The sequence below is a fragment of the Gambusia affinis genome, linkage group LG20, assembly GCF_019740435.1.
Source record: "Gambusia affinis linkage group LG20, SWU_Gaff_1.0, whole genome shotgun sequence".
Classification (NCBI taxonomy): domain Eukaryota; kingdom Metazoa; phylum Chordata; class Actinopteri; order Cyprinodontiformes; family Poeciliidae; genus Gambusia; species Gambusia affinis.
The window spans coordinates 9702937-9720375 of record NC_057887.1 but is presented as its reverse complement, the minus strand read 5'-3'; the positions used below and the strand labels follow the sequence as shown (position 1 = coordinate 9720375).

General features: G+C 39.2%; 1 protein-coding gene across 4 annotated transcripts; it reads right to left on the bottom strand.

Annotated features, from left to right (window-relative positions):
* Nucleotides 1-1039: 1039 nt before the first annotated feature.
* On the bottom strand, nucleotides 1040-16046 carry slc16a5a (solute carrier family 16 member 5a). 4 transcript variants are annotated; one of them, XM_044103129.1, is made up of 6 exons: nucleotides 15963-16011; nucleotides 14987-15156; nucleotides 11001-11452; nucleotides 7018-7161; nucleotides 5177-6010; nucleotides 1040-1699 (listed from the first exon to the last, which is right to left on the bottom strand). In XM_044103129.1, the coding sequence occupies exons 3-6, from the start codon at nucleotides 11347-11349 to the stop codon at nucleotides 1485-1487; spliced, it is 1542 nt and encodes a 513-aa protein (XP_043959064.1). In that variant the 5' UTR covers nucleotides 11350-11452; nucleotides 14987-15156; nucleotides 15963-16011; the 3' UTR covers nucleotides 1040-1484. The 4 variants fall into 4 exon arrangements, with proteins under 4 accessions (XP_043959064.1, XP_043959063.1, XP_043959065.1 ...); XM_044103128.1 differs by lacking the exon at nucleotides 15963-16011 and adding an exon at nucleotides 15712-15953; XM_044103130.1 differs by lacking the exon at nucleotides 15963-16011 and adding an exon at nucleotides 15734-15953.
* Nucleotides 16047-17439: the final 1393 nt, after the last annotated feature.

The following is a 17439-nucleotide window of genomic DNA, read 5'->3' as shown; positions in this document are numbered from 1 at the left end:
ATTTCAATGAAATAAGATGAAGCACAAATGCAAATCTTAAGTTTCAGTCAAGACATTCGGTCTGGTGGCTTCCTAAGACGTTCTTGTTTTGTAAGCCAAACATTTGGGTTAAAGTTGGCAAGTCATGCACATCACGTAAAGAGAGATCTCTGGACCTGACGAATAAAAGCAGATTGTGCAGAACAAAGGCACCTTTTCCAGAGAACAACCCGACACCAACAGTAAAACACGGTGGAAGTGTTATATGTAGAAAAAAACAAACAAACAGATCCTCTGTCAGACAGCTGGAGTCGAAAGTTTAACAATTAGTGTGATTATCACGAAGAAATCATTTATTTATGCTACATCACACAAATTCAATGTGCAGAAGATTACAGTTTTTTTAGTGCCACATTGGTGCATTTTCTAACTAGTTGCTTTTTTTCTCCATTGTGCTTCAGTTTCAGTGAACACCTTTGAACTGCAGGCACCAAATCAAACAAAAACAAGATGTTTGTGCAAACATGGCAACACACTTAACGTTAGTCATTTAATGTGTTTAAATCTTAATGCAGAAGGAGTGAAAAGTTCAAGAATGCTCTCCTGGGGTTATCTGAGTTTGGTCTTTGGACGTTTGCTTAAAAGTAAACAGACGGGTAATCAGAAGCCTCGGTGGGATCGGTTCCTACCTCAGTTGATCTGCGAGGTACACACATATGCACACTCAAAGACTAAAATAGCGATAAATCCAGCAAAGATTCAGAAATTAGTGTGAGTTTTGTTTTCTTATAAACTTCCTGGCATGATTAATAGTCGATACAGACGGCGTGGATAAGACCAGCAGCATTTTACAATAAACAGTACAATCACATTCATGTTGTAAGTGCACATTTGTTCATTTTGGTAAGCAACTTTAACCAACACTAGCTGTGTTTCCATTACAAATCTGCACAAAACTTTGTTGAAAAAACACAATTTCACAACTGCGGTGTTTCTGTTAAATAAGAAACGCAATTAAGTTCACACGTGAATAAGTTTGTTCACGCCATAAATTTAAAACAAAAACATGCCGCGGCATCATCCTCATGCTACCACTTCCTGTCGTTGTCTTCGTCTAATCCGCCAGTAATAACATCTGTTGGTTGATCACATGACTCGTGTGATGCGAAAAAAAAATTTTTCCTTTTCAGTTTTTCAAAATACACCAATTATGATACGGCTGAAAAAAGCAACCTCATCCTAGTGCAAAAACTTTTTCTCCAAAAATGTGAGCTTCTTTTCATATGAAGCAAATTTCCTTTTGCAATTCCAAAGTGCACAATTATACGGTCAATGGAAACGCAGCTAGTGAAAGTCATTCCAAGTATTTCACTGGCAGGCTGCTCCAAATACCAGGAATAATCTGCAAAACTGCCGGAGCTCCGAGTTTGCGACATGGACACAGTGGCAGCAGGTTCACAGGCTGGTGATACGCTCCGTCCCCAGGCTGAGGCCTCGTCTCCCTGCTAGGGCCGGTCGCTGTACTCGCAGGCAGGAGAGGCGTCGGCCGCAGGTTTCTGCGTTTCGGGCTGAGCAGAGAGCTGACCCTGCTGCGACGCCCTCCTCTCCTTTTTGTCCAGCCAGAGGAAGGACAGCATCAGGAACAGAGCAGAGGAGGCAACAACGGCACTGCAGGCGATAAAGACGTAGAAATATTGTTGCGTGCTGTCCACCAGGACCCCTGTGGCAAAGGAAACAGTGACAGTAAGTATTTTAACGCCACAGGTTGCAGCAGAACTGCTAACTTTAAGATGCCAAAGATTTGCCATAAGGTGTGGTTTCAAGCTTTCCTTCCTTGAAGGGCTAAAATGATTAATCGTGATTAAATGATTACTGAATTAGTTAAGAAATTATTTTTAACATGAGTATACACAGTAAAAAGCCATTTGCTAGATAAACAACATACTTAGAGCAGTAACTAAGCTAAAACAGTACAAAAAATTGTATTCGAGGCATAAAAAACAAGAACTTTATTTGTCTGTAAATATGTGGCTTCAGCTGGTTCAAATTCTATAAAAGACAAACATAATTAAACCTTTTTTAAGTACCTTTCCCCAGACAATTATTAATCTGTTAATCCAGAAAATAGTCTACAGATTAGCCTTACAATCTACTGATGTTAAGTCCAGCAGAAACGGCCGAGCTTTACGCATGTTGATGTTAGTACATCCTTTGCTGCAAGCGTACACTAAACGGATTTTATGGTATTTCATTTTAGGCAAAAAAACAAACAAACATGTTTTATATTTTAAAAAAAGGCACTGAATCATTTGTTTATTTGCATCTTTTGATGTATTTTTGATATTGTATAATAAAAAGGCACAAGTGGTCAAATAAAAAATCCTGCCAGACGTGCCAATTTTTTTTTACCCGATTAATTGTCAAACTAACTGATAATAATAGTACAAAATTAACTGTTGGTTGCAGCCATATTTTCTTGCAGCCACATTCCTGCACAGGAAAGAAAACAAGAAATAAATCATCTTGAAAACACTTGTACAATTTAAGATCAACTAATTTAAAGATACTTTATATTTAGCGGTGCTTCCCGGCTGCTCCATCAGCCCGTCTCCTCCTCCACAGTCTCTTATCTCAACACCAATCACCCAGAGGGCCAAATGCTTTTCATTCCACCTCCCATAACTTGTGCAATAAACCCAAACCTTTAGAGTTAATTTAAGCTCCATGTTCAGCCTCTGCTGCATGTAAAACATTTGTTGGAATATTCCAAATCTCACAGATTTGTTTTCTGCATTTAAACGGCAACTAAATAATTTTCAACAACTTTCATGTACTTTTATTGGAGAAATTGGGTAAAAGGTATCAGGCAGACAACACTAGAAGACGAGATGAATTCTACTTGTGCAGGAACTCATTCTCTGGCAGATTTCGTTTTTGAGTCAGGGCCAAAATTATCAACAGTTTTTCCCTTTATGTGATCTGTCTAACACAAGCAGCGCTAGTCTTTGAGAATCTGATGTTACTTGCTGAAAAGCAGTATTCTGATTTACATACAGAAGCAGAAGACTGGACTTTTCCCTGAAGCCATGCAATACAGCTAATTTAAATCTGGGTAAACTGCGCTGACAAAGTGGGACGCCATTTACTCTGAACTACATTTGCATTTTGTTCCTAAACAACAGAGACACACAAACTCAGGTTCACAACTCAGGTTCAGGTTACTAATGTAGATGCACCGGCATCTACATTAGTAAATGTTTGATAATTACATATTTACAGACCGTTTTGGATCTGAGAATGCTGTTTAAGCATCTTGGAGTTTCAGTGTTCATGATTAGGTTTAATTTCTACTTTACATACAACCTCAAACCTAATGCTGTGTTTATCCCGAGTGACTTCCCAACCTTGTGGCAACATTAAGCATTTTCCTGTTTGGAAAACAAAGTTTGCCGGAAACGGAAAGATGTCTATCAGAAAGTGCAGCGACTTTATGCAGAAAGCAGCAACGAACGACACGAGGTCAGGCAGAATGTGCAGCATGAATATTTAGTGACTAATACGAGATTGTGCCACAAATTAAATTCATTTTCAAAAATGTAAACGGAAAAAGAATGAAACTGAAAACAAAAAAGAAATTAAAAAAATTCCCAAAAATATGTAATAATATATCCAGCAGTAAAGTTATAGACTAGAATTAGTTAATTTCAATAATTTATTTTCATTTTGGCTCAGGCTGAACTAAAACTGAAAAAGATTTCTTTCACTTTAAATGCCTGAAAAGCTGGTGTCTACACAAATGCACATCATTTAGGCGGACGAGTTGAGCATTTATTTTAAATAAAGTAAAGAATGAAAATCAATAGTAGAAAACATTAAACTGTGACTGAATCATTTTTTAAAAAGTTACATATTTTCTATGAATGTTTCCTAGAAATACTAGCATTTTCTAACCAGTTAGTGTTGACTCACGACTGTGAAGCGACTCGCGTGTTCTGCAGGCCTAAACCGATCCTGACTTGTTGCGTCATAGATCATCTAAATAGCAGCCTGCTAACTGTCACCTGAGCCCTGAGCGACAGGAATCTTACAATCTTTTCCCCCTCTGCTGCTGCTCACACACACTACTCCATAATGTAGCATACAATAGGTTCCTAACTCTGTCTTAACAGGCCTTATTGACTGGAAACAAACTGCAGTCTGTCGATCAACCTTCAAGCAAACATGAGAACTTCTTCCTGAGGACGAGTGATTGTCACATCGTATTAAAATACTATTATTTTGCTGATTATTTGTGTTCAAATAGAGAAAACAAGAGTTTGTTCAACTCATAAAAAGAGCTGAATAAATGATCCTCACAAATTTACTGGAACCAACGAGAGTAAAACGGAAACTGGAGACACAAATGAGAAAAGAAAACGTTTTGATGGTACAGTAAGCCATCATCCACTTTCATAAATACCAGTTCAGCCTTTTTCGATTCAAATGTTTTCACCATAAACAAAAAGACTGTTTCACAGTTACACCATGCCACCATTTATCTACCAAAAACACACCAATTGAAGGTGGAAACAAAGTTAATTCTTACCGTTTCTGAAGAAACTGTGAAGGTTTTTCCTTATCATGTGCAATGATTAATTGCTCATCATCAAATGTAACCATCGCTGGTCTAAAAAGAATAAGTCAGCATGACTTTCAGGTTTGCAAAGTTGCAACTGAACCACAAGACTTCTGCAAAAACATTCTTTCCACTAACACTTGTCAGCATTTTGACTTATTGGAAAAAATAAGTCGAATGTTGCAAAAGGTCTTTAACAGTTGTGTCAGATACAACTTTCTCACTTCCCATACGATGCAGCTTTGAGTTTTGGCTGATACCAATAATATGATGATGTAGATATAGATATGATAGATAGATAATAGATATGATGTCAGCACAAATTACACACATTTTTACTTATTTTGTGGTGCGGAATGTTAGAAAAGGCTTGATCAAGTGATATTATTCACTGCAATAGTCATCAACAGTGGATAGAAACGCTGGGGCCGACTAAATACTGAAATTTTAGATATAGGCCTATATGATCCGATACTTTTTCAGATGGTATCCGACTGATTTCCAATATCAATATCTGATCGGGACACCCTCAGTCTTTACTTTGTGAGCTGGAGTTATCATTTTATGATATTTTGTAGTTACCTGCCAGCGGAGGTCCAATAAGAAGCGTGATGCTCTCCATGACGGCGAGCAGCCCCAGCGCCGACGGGAACCGCCTCATCTCCACTATATCCATCAGGACGGTGAACATCAGCGACCCGACCACGCTCATCGAAAGTCCGTACATGACCACATAACCCACCAGCACGGGGAATCCGGCCCCGATGCAGCAGATGCAGTTACTGAGCCCGTTGAAGAGCAAGGCGGAGGCAAACACATAAACGTGGCGCCCTTTGAACCAGGGCATGTTGAATATGATGGCGAACGGCGGCCGCACCACAAGGTTAACGATACCCAGGATGGAGAGCAGCAGCGCGGCCCGGGTCGGCTCCATGCCGTGGGCTGTGGCGTACGGAACCAGATATATCAGCGGCACCACGAAGCCCAGCATCATAAAAGTGATGCCTATGGCAAACACACGGTAATGCCGGTTGTTGAGGAACTGATCGAAGGCCATGTGTTCTTTGACGGAGGCCACCAAAAACCTCCAGGCGGTCCTAAGCCTCGATTCCCGCTTCGTCTGCTTTTCTGACGGCGGAGGTGTGCGGCCCATCAGCGGCTGGCCGCGATGCTTTTTGGGCTGAAGGGGCCGCATCACAGCGCCGCACACGCAGCAGTTCAGCAGGACGGCGCCCAGGATGAGAAAGCTGCCCCTCCAGCCGAACTCTGAGTGGAGGTAGCTTCCCAGGAAAGGCAGAGTGCAGAGTCCCAGGGCCGTTCCCGTGGAGGACATGGCGTTGGCAAACGCTCGCCGACGCACAAAGTAGTGACCCAGGATGGTGACAGCCGGCTGGAAACTGAAGCAGAAGCCAAGTCCTGAAAGAGAGTCAAGATGTTTTTAATATGTGAGAAAAAAAAATTAAAGACTTGAGATCTTCTACTGTAGCGATGCACCGATCAGAATTTTTTTTGGCTAATTCTCGATATCTGTTCTTTGAAAAGCTTTTATTTCCACACACATTTTATAAACCTGAAATTATCAATATTAAAAGCAGAGTCGATGTCACACTGTGTGAGCGAAATAAAGGGTTTATTGTTTCCCAATAATAAACTTTTAGAGGGCATCTGCCAGAAGATCTCAACTAGAGCTGCAACTTAACGATTATTTTAGCAATCTGTTTATTAGTCTGATGATTAATTGGATTGAAAATCTGAATATTTTATTATTTAACCTCTTAAGCCATTTTCATACAATATCAGAAATATATTAAAAGATATGCATAGATGAAAAAAATAAATCCCTTTTTTAAATAAGAAAATAAATATCTTATTGCCTTGAATCCAGTAACAGAAATCCTTTAGTGCATGCATGATTATTTGTAGTAAAGGATGCATCTGCAGCTAATCTGCTTCAAAACTTAATAATTTTTTTAAAAAACCATTCTAACATCAACATTTAAAAAGCTCAGTCCTTTCTGCTTGACCCCACTACCATGTAGGGCAGATCTGTTGAATTTGTTTTAAATTTCTTTTTGATTTATTAATAATTGGAAAGCAAAATGTGCTTCATACAAGTTTTTTTATAACAGAATTTGAACCAAGCGAAGCTAAAACTCGCCATTTGAGTTCTGGGTAGAACATAATTACAGACAAAGGGATTTAAAAAAAAATTAATTCAAAATGTTTCTATACTTTGTTCAGTTTAGGCCTAATTAATGCTCCGATTGTGTTGTTTTGTTTGTTTTGTCAGCAAATTGCCTTTTTTAGTTTGTGTACTTCAATTACATCGATTACTAAATTAGTTAATTATTTCAATGACAAATTAATCGGATTAATCGTTTCACCTTTAACCTTCTGTCATCAGTATAGATCACTTTGCTGACCTGTAATCACTCCAGTGGTGATGTAAAGCTCGGCGATGGAGTTGGTAAACGAGCTGACGGCCATTCCGAGTCCGCTCAGGACCCCGCCCAACATGACGGTGACCCTGCAGCCGAGCTTCCCCACCAGCACGCTGCAGAACGGACCTGTGGATCACAAGAAATGCTCTTAGTTTAACGCACACTGGTACAGGTTGAGGGTAGAGGCTTACAAGCTAGAGGCTGCTTTCCTAATCCTGCCTGTTTCACATAACCTGCTCAGCTGCAATCTGAGAGGAGGAATGATCTAAGAAATGAAGTGTTTGCTTTCTTGTGTTTGCAATCAGCATGTTGAATTTTTGTAAAACTGTAAAACTGTTAGGCTGGAAAGGCATTTCACATCACGTTCAAAAAATGTGTAGAAACGTTTCTCTGATCATAAATGTGTTGCGTGTCTTTAACTGCACCTCATAGATGATTTATGAGAGGGAAGCTTCACACTGTGAATCTGAAAGCCTGAGTATTAAATCCAGAGATCCCCTTGCTTAAATGTCAGAGGGTCGGGTATCAAGGTTAACACTGCTCAACTTTGTTTCTGAGCTACAGGCTGCTAGATATGTCCAGTGACAGTGTTTGACCTTGTTGAGCCAACAACTCCAGAAAAAAACAACAACTCAGAATGCCACAATTACAAGCTCTTTTTAGTATTTAATGTCCATAAAATGAACACTAACATCTGTAGATCCTTCAAACTTATAAAACTGGAAAGGAAGTGGCAGCTTGGTGCAGCTTAATGAAGATAAACCTTCTTATCCCATTTCTTTGGGATTAAGAGCATTTCAAAGCTCAAAGCATTCCTGCCCCTAAAATCCAATAAAACTGCCTGAAAACCTGACTGTAACTTTCAGTGCTGCGGTTCTAGCACTTACTGTACCCGATTTGATCAGACAGCTGAACAGCAACAATATGTTTTCAATTAGATTTGGTCTGCGGTGGATCCACAAAGCTTAAATCCAAGCCCATCCGACATGAACAGAGTAGGGAAGAGGAAGTTCACACCGTGACGTGAAGAGGTTCGTAAATGAGATCAACACACACAAAAGCGCCTCGTCTCCACGCTGTTCTCGTTATCAGCAGCAGAGGTGAAGCAGAGGGCAGCCGCCCGTCTCCACAGCACACCAAACACAGGCAGGTGGAAGAAACGTGAGAAACTTGAAACTTTACCCATCGTCAGTCACTTTCCATTTACACATTAACTGAGTCAAAAGGCTTCCTGTTCAACAAAATCAACGTGTGATGATGGTTTTACCCACATATGTGCAGACAAGTCAGACGGCCAAATATATTAGATTTATATTAACTGAAGTGGTTCTAAATACAAGCTCCTTTCAGACTGCGTCGCTTGCTATATCCTCTTATAAGACGAAAGACGTTGTAATTTCTACACCACCTTTCCATCAACTTATGTAGCTGCATACATGTGAATGTTTTAATCCACGTGTTTCTGATGTAAACTATAATTGTTTCCACGTCACTCGCAGATTCCCCGTTTAGCGAGAGCAGGTCAGCTAACAGCTAAATCAAAATGCGGTGTACAGTTCTCCAAGACAAGCTACGCTGCTGAACCACAGCTAATTGGATACAGTAGCTATTGTATGCTACATAAAATCCAGCAAAAAATGTTTAAAATGCAAGATAAATCTGGTAGCTGCTCTATGCTGCTTGGTGTAGATAAACCTGAACTTTGACACATTTCCATTAGCATGTTATTTCACTTTTGTTCTCAGGGAACTTTACATTCTTTCTTCCAACAAATGTGATTGAGTTTCAGTGTATTTGTCCTGGATATACAACATATTTGAAGATGGATAAAAACATTTAAAGAAAATTATCCATAATGACCCATAATGGTAATGATAACATTATGGATCGGACAATGAAAACTGGTATTTCGCAACAAAATACCAGTTTTGTTTGTGCCTGAAAACTTGGTATTTGAACAGGTGTGTTTAAAACTCACTGCATGTTGACTTTAGACGCCTTTGCCCACACGTCCGTCCCACCTTATTTAATATTTGAATGAGCTTGAATAAAAGTCTGATAAAAAAAAAGAGGATGTTGACATTACAGGCTGCACAGACCGTCAAAAAATCCCAGTGGAGGACAGCAAAAAAAAAACAACCAACTATTACAAAATAAGATACTGTCTCAAAATCTGATATTTAGTGGCACCATTCATTGTTCAGCTTAGTGACTCTGTCCTCACTTAGCATTTGTAGCCTGTTCTCTGTCACTACATACTGAGCCCATTTTATCAGTAAAGAGGCTTTAATTAAATTTTTTTTGCCCTACTGCAACTCTCAGAAATAAAAACATGCTAAAATATCGGTGGCTTCAAACTGTGCCAGGCATAGTGGTGGCAGCATTACGCTGAGGGTTCGTTTTACTGTTCCTGTTACAGGTGGATGGAATATTAGACTAGGAGAACTAACTCCAAATAATTCAACTTCACCTCAAATCTCCAAATAAATGGTAGAAACGTGAACATAACTGGCTCCAGCAGGAGAAAGATCCCAAACTGGTTTTGGAATAGATCAAACTAGCCGACGTTAAGCTTGTGGAATGGTCCAGATGAAAACCAAGTTGAAAATACATGAACTGAGCTTAAATGTCTGGTCTAGTGAGAGGAAAATTTGAAACAACTTCCTTTTTCAGAATGATGTTTTTCAAAGTCAGAAGTTAATTTATAGTTGTGAAAAATGAGTGGTTTCTCTGCTACGTTCAAAATGAATGCTAAACCAAATAAAGTTGAGAATTCAAGCTAATTTTTTTTGTCTTAATTCACAATTAATGAAAACATTCTCACCCATTTCTTATTTTCAAAATTCATTGCAGTTTCTTGTATATTTCTTTAAAGAGAATTGCTTCAATTAATCATTAAGGCCTGAAATTAGTATAAAACTCTTGCCAAGGATGAGTGGATGTAAATTACTGACCTAGAACCAAATGCAGACTCCAGCCCGTCTGGGTGTCTGAACATAATTAAGCAGGTAAAGAAAAAGAGAAGGGAATAGATGGATGGAGCAAAAAGCAGGACTCTGTGAAAAATAACACGGTCAGTTTTGGTTTAAGGAAGTAAGCCTACCACGGTTTCTCATGAAATAATCTCATCTAAACCAACACAAACACAGCAAGACTTGCAAATTCCCACTCTCACCTTTCACATGTTCCCCTGAACAATACAAGCATTTATCCCACCCTCTGTAGCGTATGAAAGGGCAACTTCTAAGGAATGATTCCAATCATTCCAGTGAATGATTAGAAACCCAAAACCGTCCATATTGTTGAGGTTGTTAGCTATTTTCTCAGCTGTTTGTTTAATCAAGTAATATCAATAAATGTGAAATTATGATAAAATCCAGTTACTGTGTGCAGTGTAGTGATACAGATTAGACTTCTTTATGCGACTGGTGTCCTGAAGAAAACAAATGGAGTCTTTTTCAAGAGCAGTCACAGATATGCAGTTACCTAAAACAGAAGTAAAAAAATAAGTAATCGTCCGTTTTATCGTTATCACAACAGCGCCACAAAATATTGTGAGAAAACTTTTTTGTGCTAAATATCTGAAATGCTGCCAAACTGGTGGTATGGGTTTTTTTTATTTTTAAGAAATTATGAGGCACAATGGTGAAACCTGAAGCTGCATGTTGCTAGGTAACCCCAAGTTACTCAACAAGTTGTTGCTAGGTAACCAAAGAGTGACCGAGTTTAGTTGATGCCACCACCCTTGCTGGCCATAAGAGATTGAGTGGCTAAAGTCTTTCCTCTGCCTGCATCCCCCAGAATGCTGCACGGTTCTGGATCGTAGTCCAGTGAAATTATTGAACATTAAGTCAGGCAGATTATTTATCGATTTTGATCACGTGTCTTTATTGCAACATTGATTTATTGTCCAGTTCACATATTAGAGTTGGCCTTTACAGACAACCATGACTCAGCCGGTTTACCTCCTGCGTGAAGCACCGACGTCATGATGGACGGCACCCAGGACGTTTCGCTGTTGGAGGCGTGGAACTCGTTCTGCAGGTCTGTGTAGAAGATCCCCACACAGGAGGGAAAGCCCAGGGTCATGGCCAGGACCAGGATGGTTGCAACCAGCACCACCCAGCCCCAGCCGCCATCCGGAGCGGTGACAGCTCCTCCCGTTATAGCGACGGGGTCTCCGCTTTCATTCCCCTGCCCTCGCTCACAGTCAGCAGCCGCCTCCTGCCCCTGGTCCAAACCGTTGGCCAGGTCGAAGGTCTCCGAGTGGAGACTGGGATCACTCGAGCCCCTGATTCCATTCCGCTGAGTCATTTTCTGCTCGGCACTTGAGGGGGGACTCTGGTGTTCGCTCTGCAGGGTGTGAAGGAACGTTGGCTGCCCATGTCACTGCAACCGCTGGGTCCTTTCAGGAGACCTGGGATCACAATCACATAAGGAGCAACGTCAGAGTTCACCCTTCAATGCTTTTTTTTATTTTTTATGTACTCTTCTTAGCAGATTAGCTCAGGCTCTGACCAGCTTCCCTGCATCTGCTGAAAGAATATTTCCTCACAGCATGATGCTGCCACCACCATGCTTCAATATGTGAGTTGGGGGGGGGGCGCCTGTGTTCCACACAGGGCATGTAACATGTCCTAAAATTAACCCCGGTCTCATCTGACCCGAGTACTTTCTTCCACACCGATCTGTTCATGTCTGAGTTTTAATATATAAATACACACATTGGCATCGAATCAGCAGTGCAAGTTGAAGAGCTGCACTCATATCATACAAAAAATCTCAAACTCATCTGAATGTACTCAATGGACTTCTTAAATTATTTAGGATACCCTGACATGTTTAATGTGATGTTTTAGAATTTTTTTAATAATTTCAAACAAAAATAAAATCCTGCAATCAGACACAAACCTGCAATGCTGACGCACATGAATTTGCCATTTTACCACTGACAAAAAAAATAAATTAAAATAAATTCAACACGCCTGCATCTGTTTACCAGTGTTGGGGTTAATTTGAAGGATTTGTTGAGAGGGAATAAAACCTCAATGGTAGATTAGCTCGTTTTGTGTCTTTGCATTTTTTCCAGCTTTTTGTGCCACTTAGATAAAAGTGTTTGCTTTTAGTTACGTCTTGAGTCCAGGCTGGAGCACAGAGGAGGCCAGGCCTTCACAGCCCTACCTTATAAATAATGAAGTGGACCTGCACTTCCTTGATAGGCAGCTGCCAAAACAACCTATTTTTAGGTCCCGTCTTATAACATTACTTTGATTTAAACCCTTACAAATTTCTCTATAGTTAGCAGCCTTTACCGTTTTCTTTGTGAAGTACAAGACTTGTTAAAACAATTTTTTAGAGCTAATTAAATCAATGAAAAACAACATCTACAAATAGATATTCAAGGTTTCCTTTAATCTCAGCTGAAAAGTGAGTGGTATTTGTGAGGTTAATGCAAGGTGACCAAGTGGACAAAAAAAAAAAAAAAAAAAGCAAAACTTGGAACTCTGATCTCATTTAACATTACAAAATTTCTACAGAGGTTTTCACAGAACCAATAAGAAAAGCTACAACGGTGGAAAATGGACAAAAGATCCTGCCTTATTAATTCATTTAGTCCTTTATTTTGTCATTTTTGCACAATCAAAGCCTGCAGGGGGAGCAGCCTGTTGAGCACATTCATTTGTCCGCATTTCATAATAAAACATGACCAGACATCCAGAACTTTACGCCCGCAGCTGCTCATTTAGCAAAACCCAAAAAAGTTCAGGGAAGAACCGCTGTGCTCGGCGTCAGAGGGAGTCGAGCCAATGTGACACCAGCATGAGCTTGTAAAAACGACTGAATGAAAGGCCTTCTGTGAAAACTTTCCCCCAGCAGTTGGTCCAAAGACATTCAACACCGTTTCCACATGCAACTGCTGAGCAAATCTACTGAGACTCTTTTCCCAACAACAAATCTTTCAACCCTAAGGTGTTATCAGGACATGATACAGATCATCTGATCTTTACCAGGTTCACTCAAGTGTACAAAAACACAACGACGGTTCATTATTTTTTTAAGTGGATTTTTAAGTACGCTATTTTTCAAATATCTTTATCTAATTTTTACTAGGAGTGCATTGATTTCACATTTCTGGCCAAATTCAAATTACCGATCTTTAAAAAGGATGACCTGCCAATTCTGATTTTGGACGAAATTTGTTTTTTTTGGTCTGCAGTGTCACTAAATATAGCAACAACAAAAAAGTCACAGAGTTGGCAGCAGTGGGGAGACTGTTGTTAACTGGTCCAATACTTCACATGGAAGTATTGGAAGATAATGATCTCCCAAAATTAAGGAAATCAGCATTGATAAATTGGTTAGTTGATAAATCATCTGGATTATAAATTAAACCAATTATTTGCATGATAAATTAAAACGACCTCAATCATTTTCATTTACATGATTTATCGTTTTTCTCTTTTCCCTCTTTCTGCCAAAAACTGGACGACAAAAGTCTTGAGTCTGGTGTTTTGGTCTCAAACAGCTCTTTTGAGACCAAAACACATTTTATTAGTTTTTTTCTGTTTTATTTATTTTTGATATTTAAAATATCTTCCAGTCCCAGTGTTAAATACTCATCAAAATTTAAGTTTATTAATGTTTGCGAATGTGTTTTTACATTATGCCACTACCATTAAATTGCTTGAAAATGCTCTCAAAACAACAATATTACCGTTTATCGCAATAACTTCTGGGACAATTTATCGTCCAGCAAAATTTGTTATTGTGACAGGCCTAACTGTATTTTGCACGACAAAAGAAAAGTGAATTTTCAGTGTTGAATTGTTTAATCAAAAGGAAAATAAGTTTAAAAAAATTCTAATTCTGTCATTTATGAAGAAATAAAATGCAGATTTTGACTTCTAGGATCTCACGTAACTAAATAATACAGGTGTCCCATCTTCTTATTTTACACTCTACAACTTTTAGTGTAATTCCCATGTCTAGACATCGTTACTGACACACAGCTTAGACATGTCAAAGTTAAAATATTAAATATAACATTTATTGAAAAAAAATTATACCCGTTATTCAGTTTTTATAAAGTAACATCAATTAATAGGATGGTATTAGTGGTTAATTATATTGGGCTTGGCAAATTAACAAACATGCCTCTTGTAGCCTATAAAAACCCCAAACTTTAATAGCAGTAATTTTTGGAACATGTTTCATTCATTTGTTTGGATTTAATCTACAAATAATTTCTCAGATTGTCAGTAAATGCTGCTTGACTAGCACAAGTGGTACAATAATTTAGAAGAACATCAGTTATCGCATCAACATCTTCGTTTATAATGTTGACTTGTCTGTTTTTCTCAAGAAGAGCGCTGTCGGCGGGGAGAGGTTGTGCGCCTGGTTTACTGTGGGGTGGCAGAAAAACACATTTGCCCCAGGCACTATTCCTTTTCCTGCCAGACGAGTGAAGAAATCCTCATGGATCTCATTTATCTTTGGTGAAATAGTTTGATGGCAGCTGACCTTTCTGTGGGACGGGCCACCCCGAACAGGATGGAGGAGCAGCTTTAATGTTACTGAATGAAGCCTCAGCTTTTAAACTCTCTGGTTAAACAGCTTTCAAGGCGCTCTCTGTTTTTCTCGACTCGTCTTGATTTTCCCTTGTTTACGTCTAAAAGCCACGCGTGTAAAACCAGGGTTTCCAACCCAAACACAGTCACAATACTTTCAGACCACCCTGGCTCCACTGCCACTAGATAAAAATGTAAATATGTTTCTCAGAAGATCTAAATCTCGCTGTTTCTCACATCACACCGTGAACTGTGAAGCTTCCCTCTGACGGATGAACGTCTTCAACATCAGTTCAACAAAGAAGAGGAAGCGCTTTCACCAGAAGCCATCTCTTCCGTATTTTTTTTTTTTTTTTTTTTTTTAAACAAATGCATTTGCTCACCTTTCCAGCCGTGCAGCTCCTCGGTGTCTGCCGGAGGTAAAACTGTCGAGCTGATATTAGCTCGTAACGGACCACAGCGTCCGCCGCGTGGGCGGGGACTAGATGCGGATCCCGGAGACGACGGGAGTGAGCGGTGAGCAGGCCTCGATAAGCCCCGCCGCTGGCTGTCCCTGAGCGGGTGTGGCAAGCGGTTTTAACATTTAATCATCTTAAAAGCCAAAAGTTACCAGCATGTACCAGGCTTACAGTTTTTACAAATTATTAATGTGGACCGTATGGGCGTTTACCCTGCGTGACATTAGAAAGGAGGTACACAGTCACCATATAAAGAAAATATTTATCTGCAGTCAATGGGATCTTGGTGCCCCAATCATGCTGCTGAAAATAGGATTATGATGCCGTTTTTGCCCTCAATCAAACAATACCAACACTAGTTATTCTATTATGTATTCCTTCTGTTTAGCTATCGCAGATGGGAGTGAACTTTAGCAATGCTCCATGTGAAATTTTGAAGATAGACAGATGACTGAATAACAGAAACTAAATGCTGTAGCCATTAAATGTTTTCTATATTATTTATACTGCTGTTACATGAGTAGTGGATGTCTTCCTGCTGTTCCTGCCTTCTACCTCTGCTGGTGAAATGTATCAAACGTGTTTACTCCAATTTTGTGTTCATCAGCTGGTGTAACGTTTAAATAGTTAAAATTATAACACTTACATACCATGCTGCATTTCAAAATGCACCTTTTTTAAAAGTTTGCTACTCCTGGTATGATCTAAGCAAATTGCAAGTGATGCTAATGACAACACGTATGTCGCACACACTGAGTAGCTTTGCAGTGATAAAGCAGATCTGGTGTTGACAAAGTTTAGGGGCCCCCAAATGAAAATCTCCTTGGGGACCTAAAAAAAAAGCTTGGACCGGCTCTGAGGTCCAGCCCTGTTTCTTCTCCGCCTGGGCAGCCACCCATACCTGTCTGTGAGGAAGTGGCAGTCATGCTGCACGTCCTAGCAACTGGTTGGGCTAACTCTCAACTTTATCAGCTCAGTGCGTGAGGCGTTTAATCTCTACCAGCTGCGTTGCATTTTACTGATTAAACCCACCTGATCATGGATCCACCAATCATCTGCCTGGCATTTATTAGCCTTTCAGTGTTAGATGATTCTTCCATATTCCAGCTTTTTTTTTTTTTACTGTTAACATTATTTTTGTTTTTGTGCAATCTGTGTCAGTTTATCTATTGTGTTGTAAGTTTTCCTTCGTTTTGATTAAATGACAAAACAGCTTGCCATAAGCGTCTGCATGAAAAGCAGTGGAAGGTGGACACAATGTACAATTCATAGAGGGGGAAGTGGCTCACAGAATCAGCTGCTGCTTTAACCAACACGGTGCGGGCTAAAATCCCTGAGCCCTAAGACGTCATACATAACATTTGTGTTTCAACTTGATTCACTAAATCAGAGTTTTAAAGATTCTATTTATCAAAAATGTTCATTCTAGAAAGGAAGAATATATTTTGGGCTATTGAGGTGAAACCAACAAAAAATAAAATTTGTGTGAAGAATTTTAAATTTGGGCTAGGATTTAAAACAATATCCAACATCTTAAAGAGAAACAAGACAGTGTGACTCGACTACAAACCCACCTTAATGGAAAGGCGAGAGAATCTCATAATTCACAATCTCGCAGTTGTGGACTTTATAGTAAAGAGACAAGACAAAACACGTCAAGAGAAAGCCAGTAGAGTCGTCCAGCAAATATTGTATTAATATGTCAAAATCTGTTGAGACTAAACTGAAACTTTTGGATCTGCATTAAAATTAACGCTGCATATCATCCCAACAAACTTGTTGCCAAAGTGAAACGTGAAACGATCAGGGACGTAGAAGATGGTCAGAATAAATACAAACTGTTAGCGGCTGCAAAAGACTTGAGACTGGAGCCGAGGTTCAACTTAAACTTAAACCAGTAATCTGAAAATACTCATGCAAAATAAATTACAGATTATCCTGAAAAGTATGGAGGAATGTTGGACTGCTAAACTATTTCAATGTCAATTAAACTCTCAAAAATATGCTTTGGTGACCTCTGGTGGCCACTTTACTGCTGAGAAGTCGAGGCTTAATTACTGTAATGCCAAAACGATCTCAACATAATAGATGCATAATCATAAAGTTTTATATTTGTCTAACTAGAATAAAATTAGAAACTAAAAATTTTGAAAAGGGAATTTTATTATGTTTTAAAACATAATGATTTATTGTTGAATTAGAGCATTATTCCTTTATTAACCTTGACATTTAATTTAATTAATTTAAATTCAGGAAAATGGATCTTAGCGTCTGATTAGTTAACCTACAGAACAAGTCGACTTTAGGGCAATTATTTTTGAAAAGAGCAGTAGTTGTTGTTTTTCTGTTCTTTGATTGATTTGTAAATAATCTTGTTC

Bases quoted from the DNA above. Each gene is read 5' to 3' on its own strand.
- slc16a5a (XM_044103131.1), bottom strand. From the start codon at position 11,349: ATGACTCAGCGGAATGGAATCAGGGGCTCGAGTGATCCCAGTCTCCAC. The intron at 6,011-7,017 runs GTCAGCAAAGTG...ACTCTCTTTCAG, and splicing joins CACCACTGGAGTGATTACAG to GACTTGGCTTCTGCTTCAGT. The intron at 1,700-5,176 runs GTAACTACAAAA...CCTTTGCCACAG, and splicing joins TATTGGACCTCCGCTGGCAG to GGGTCCTGGTGGACAGCACG.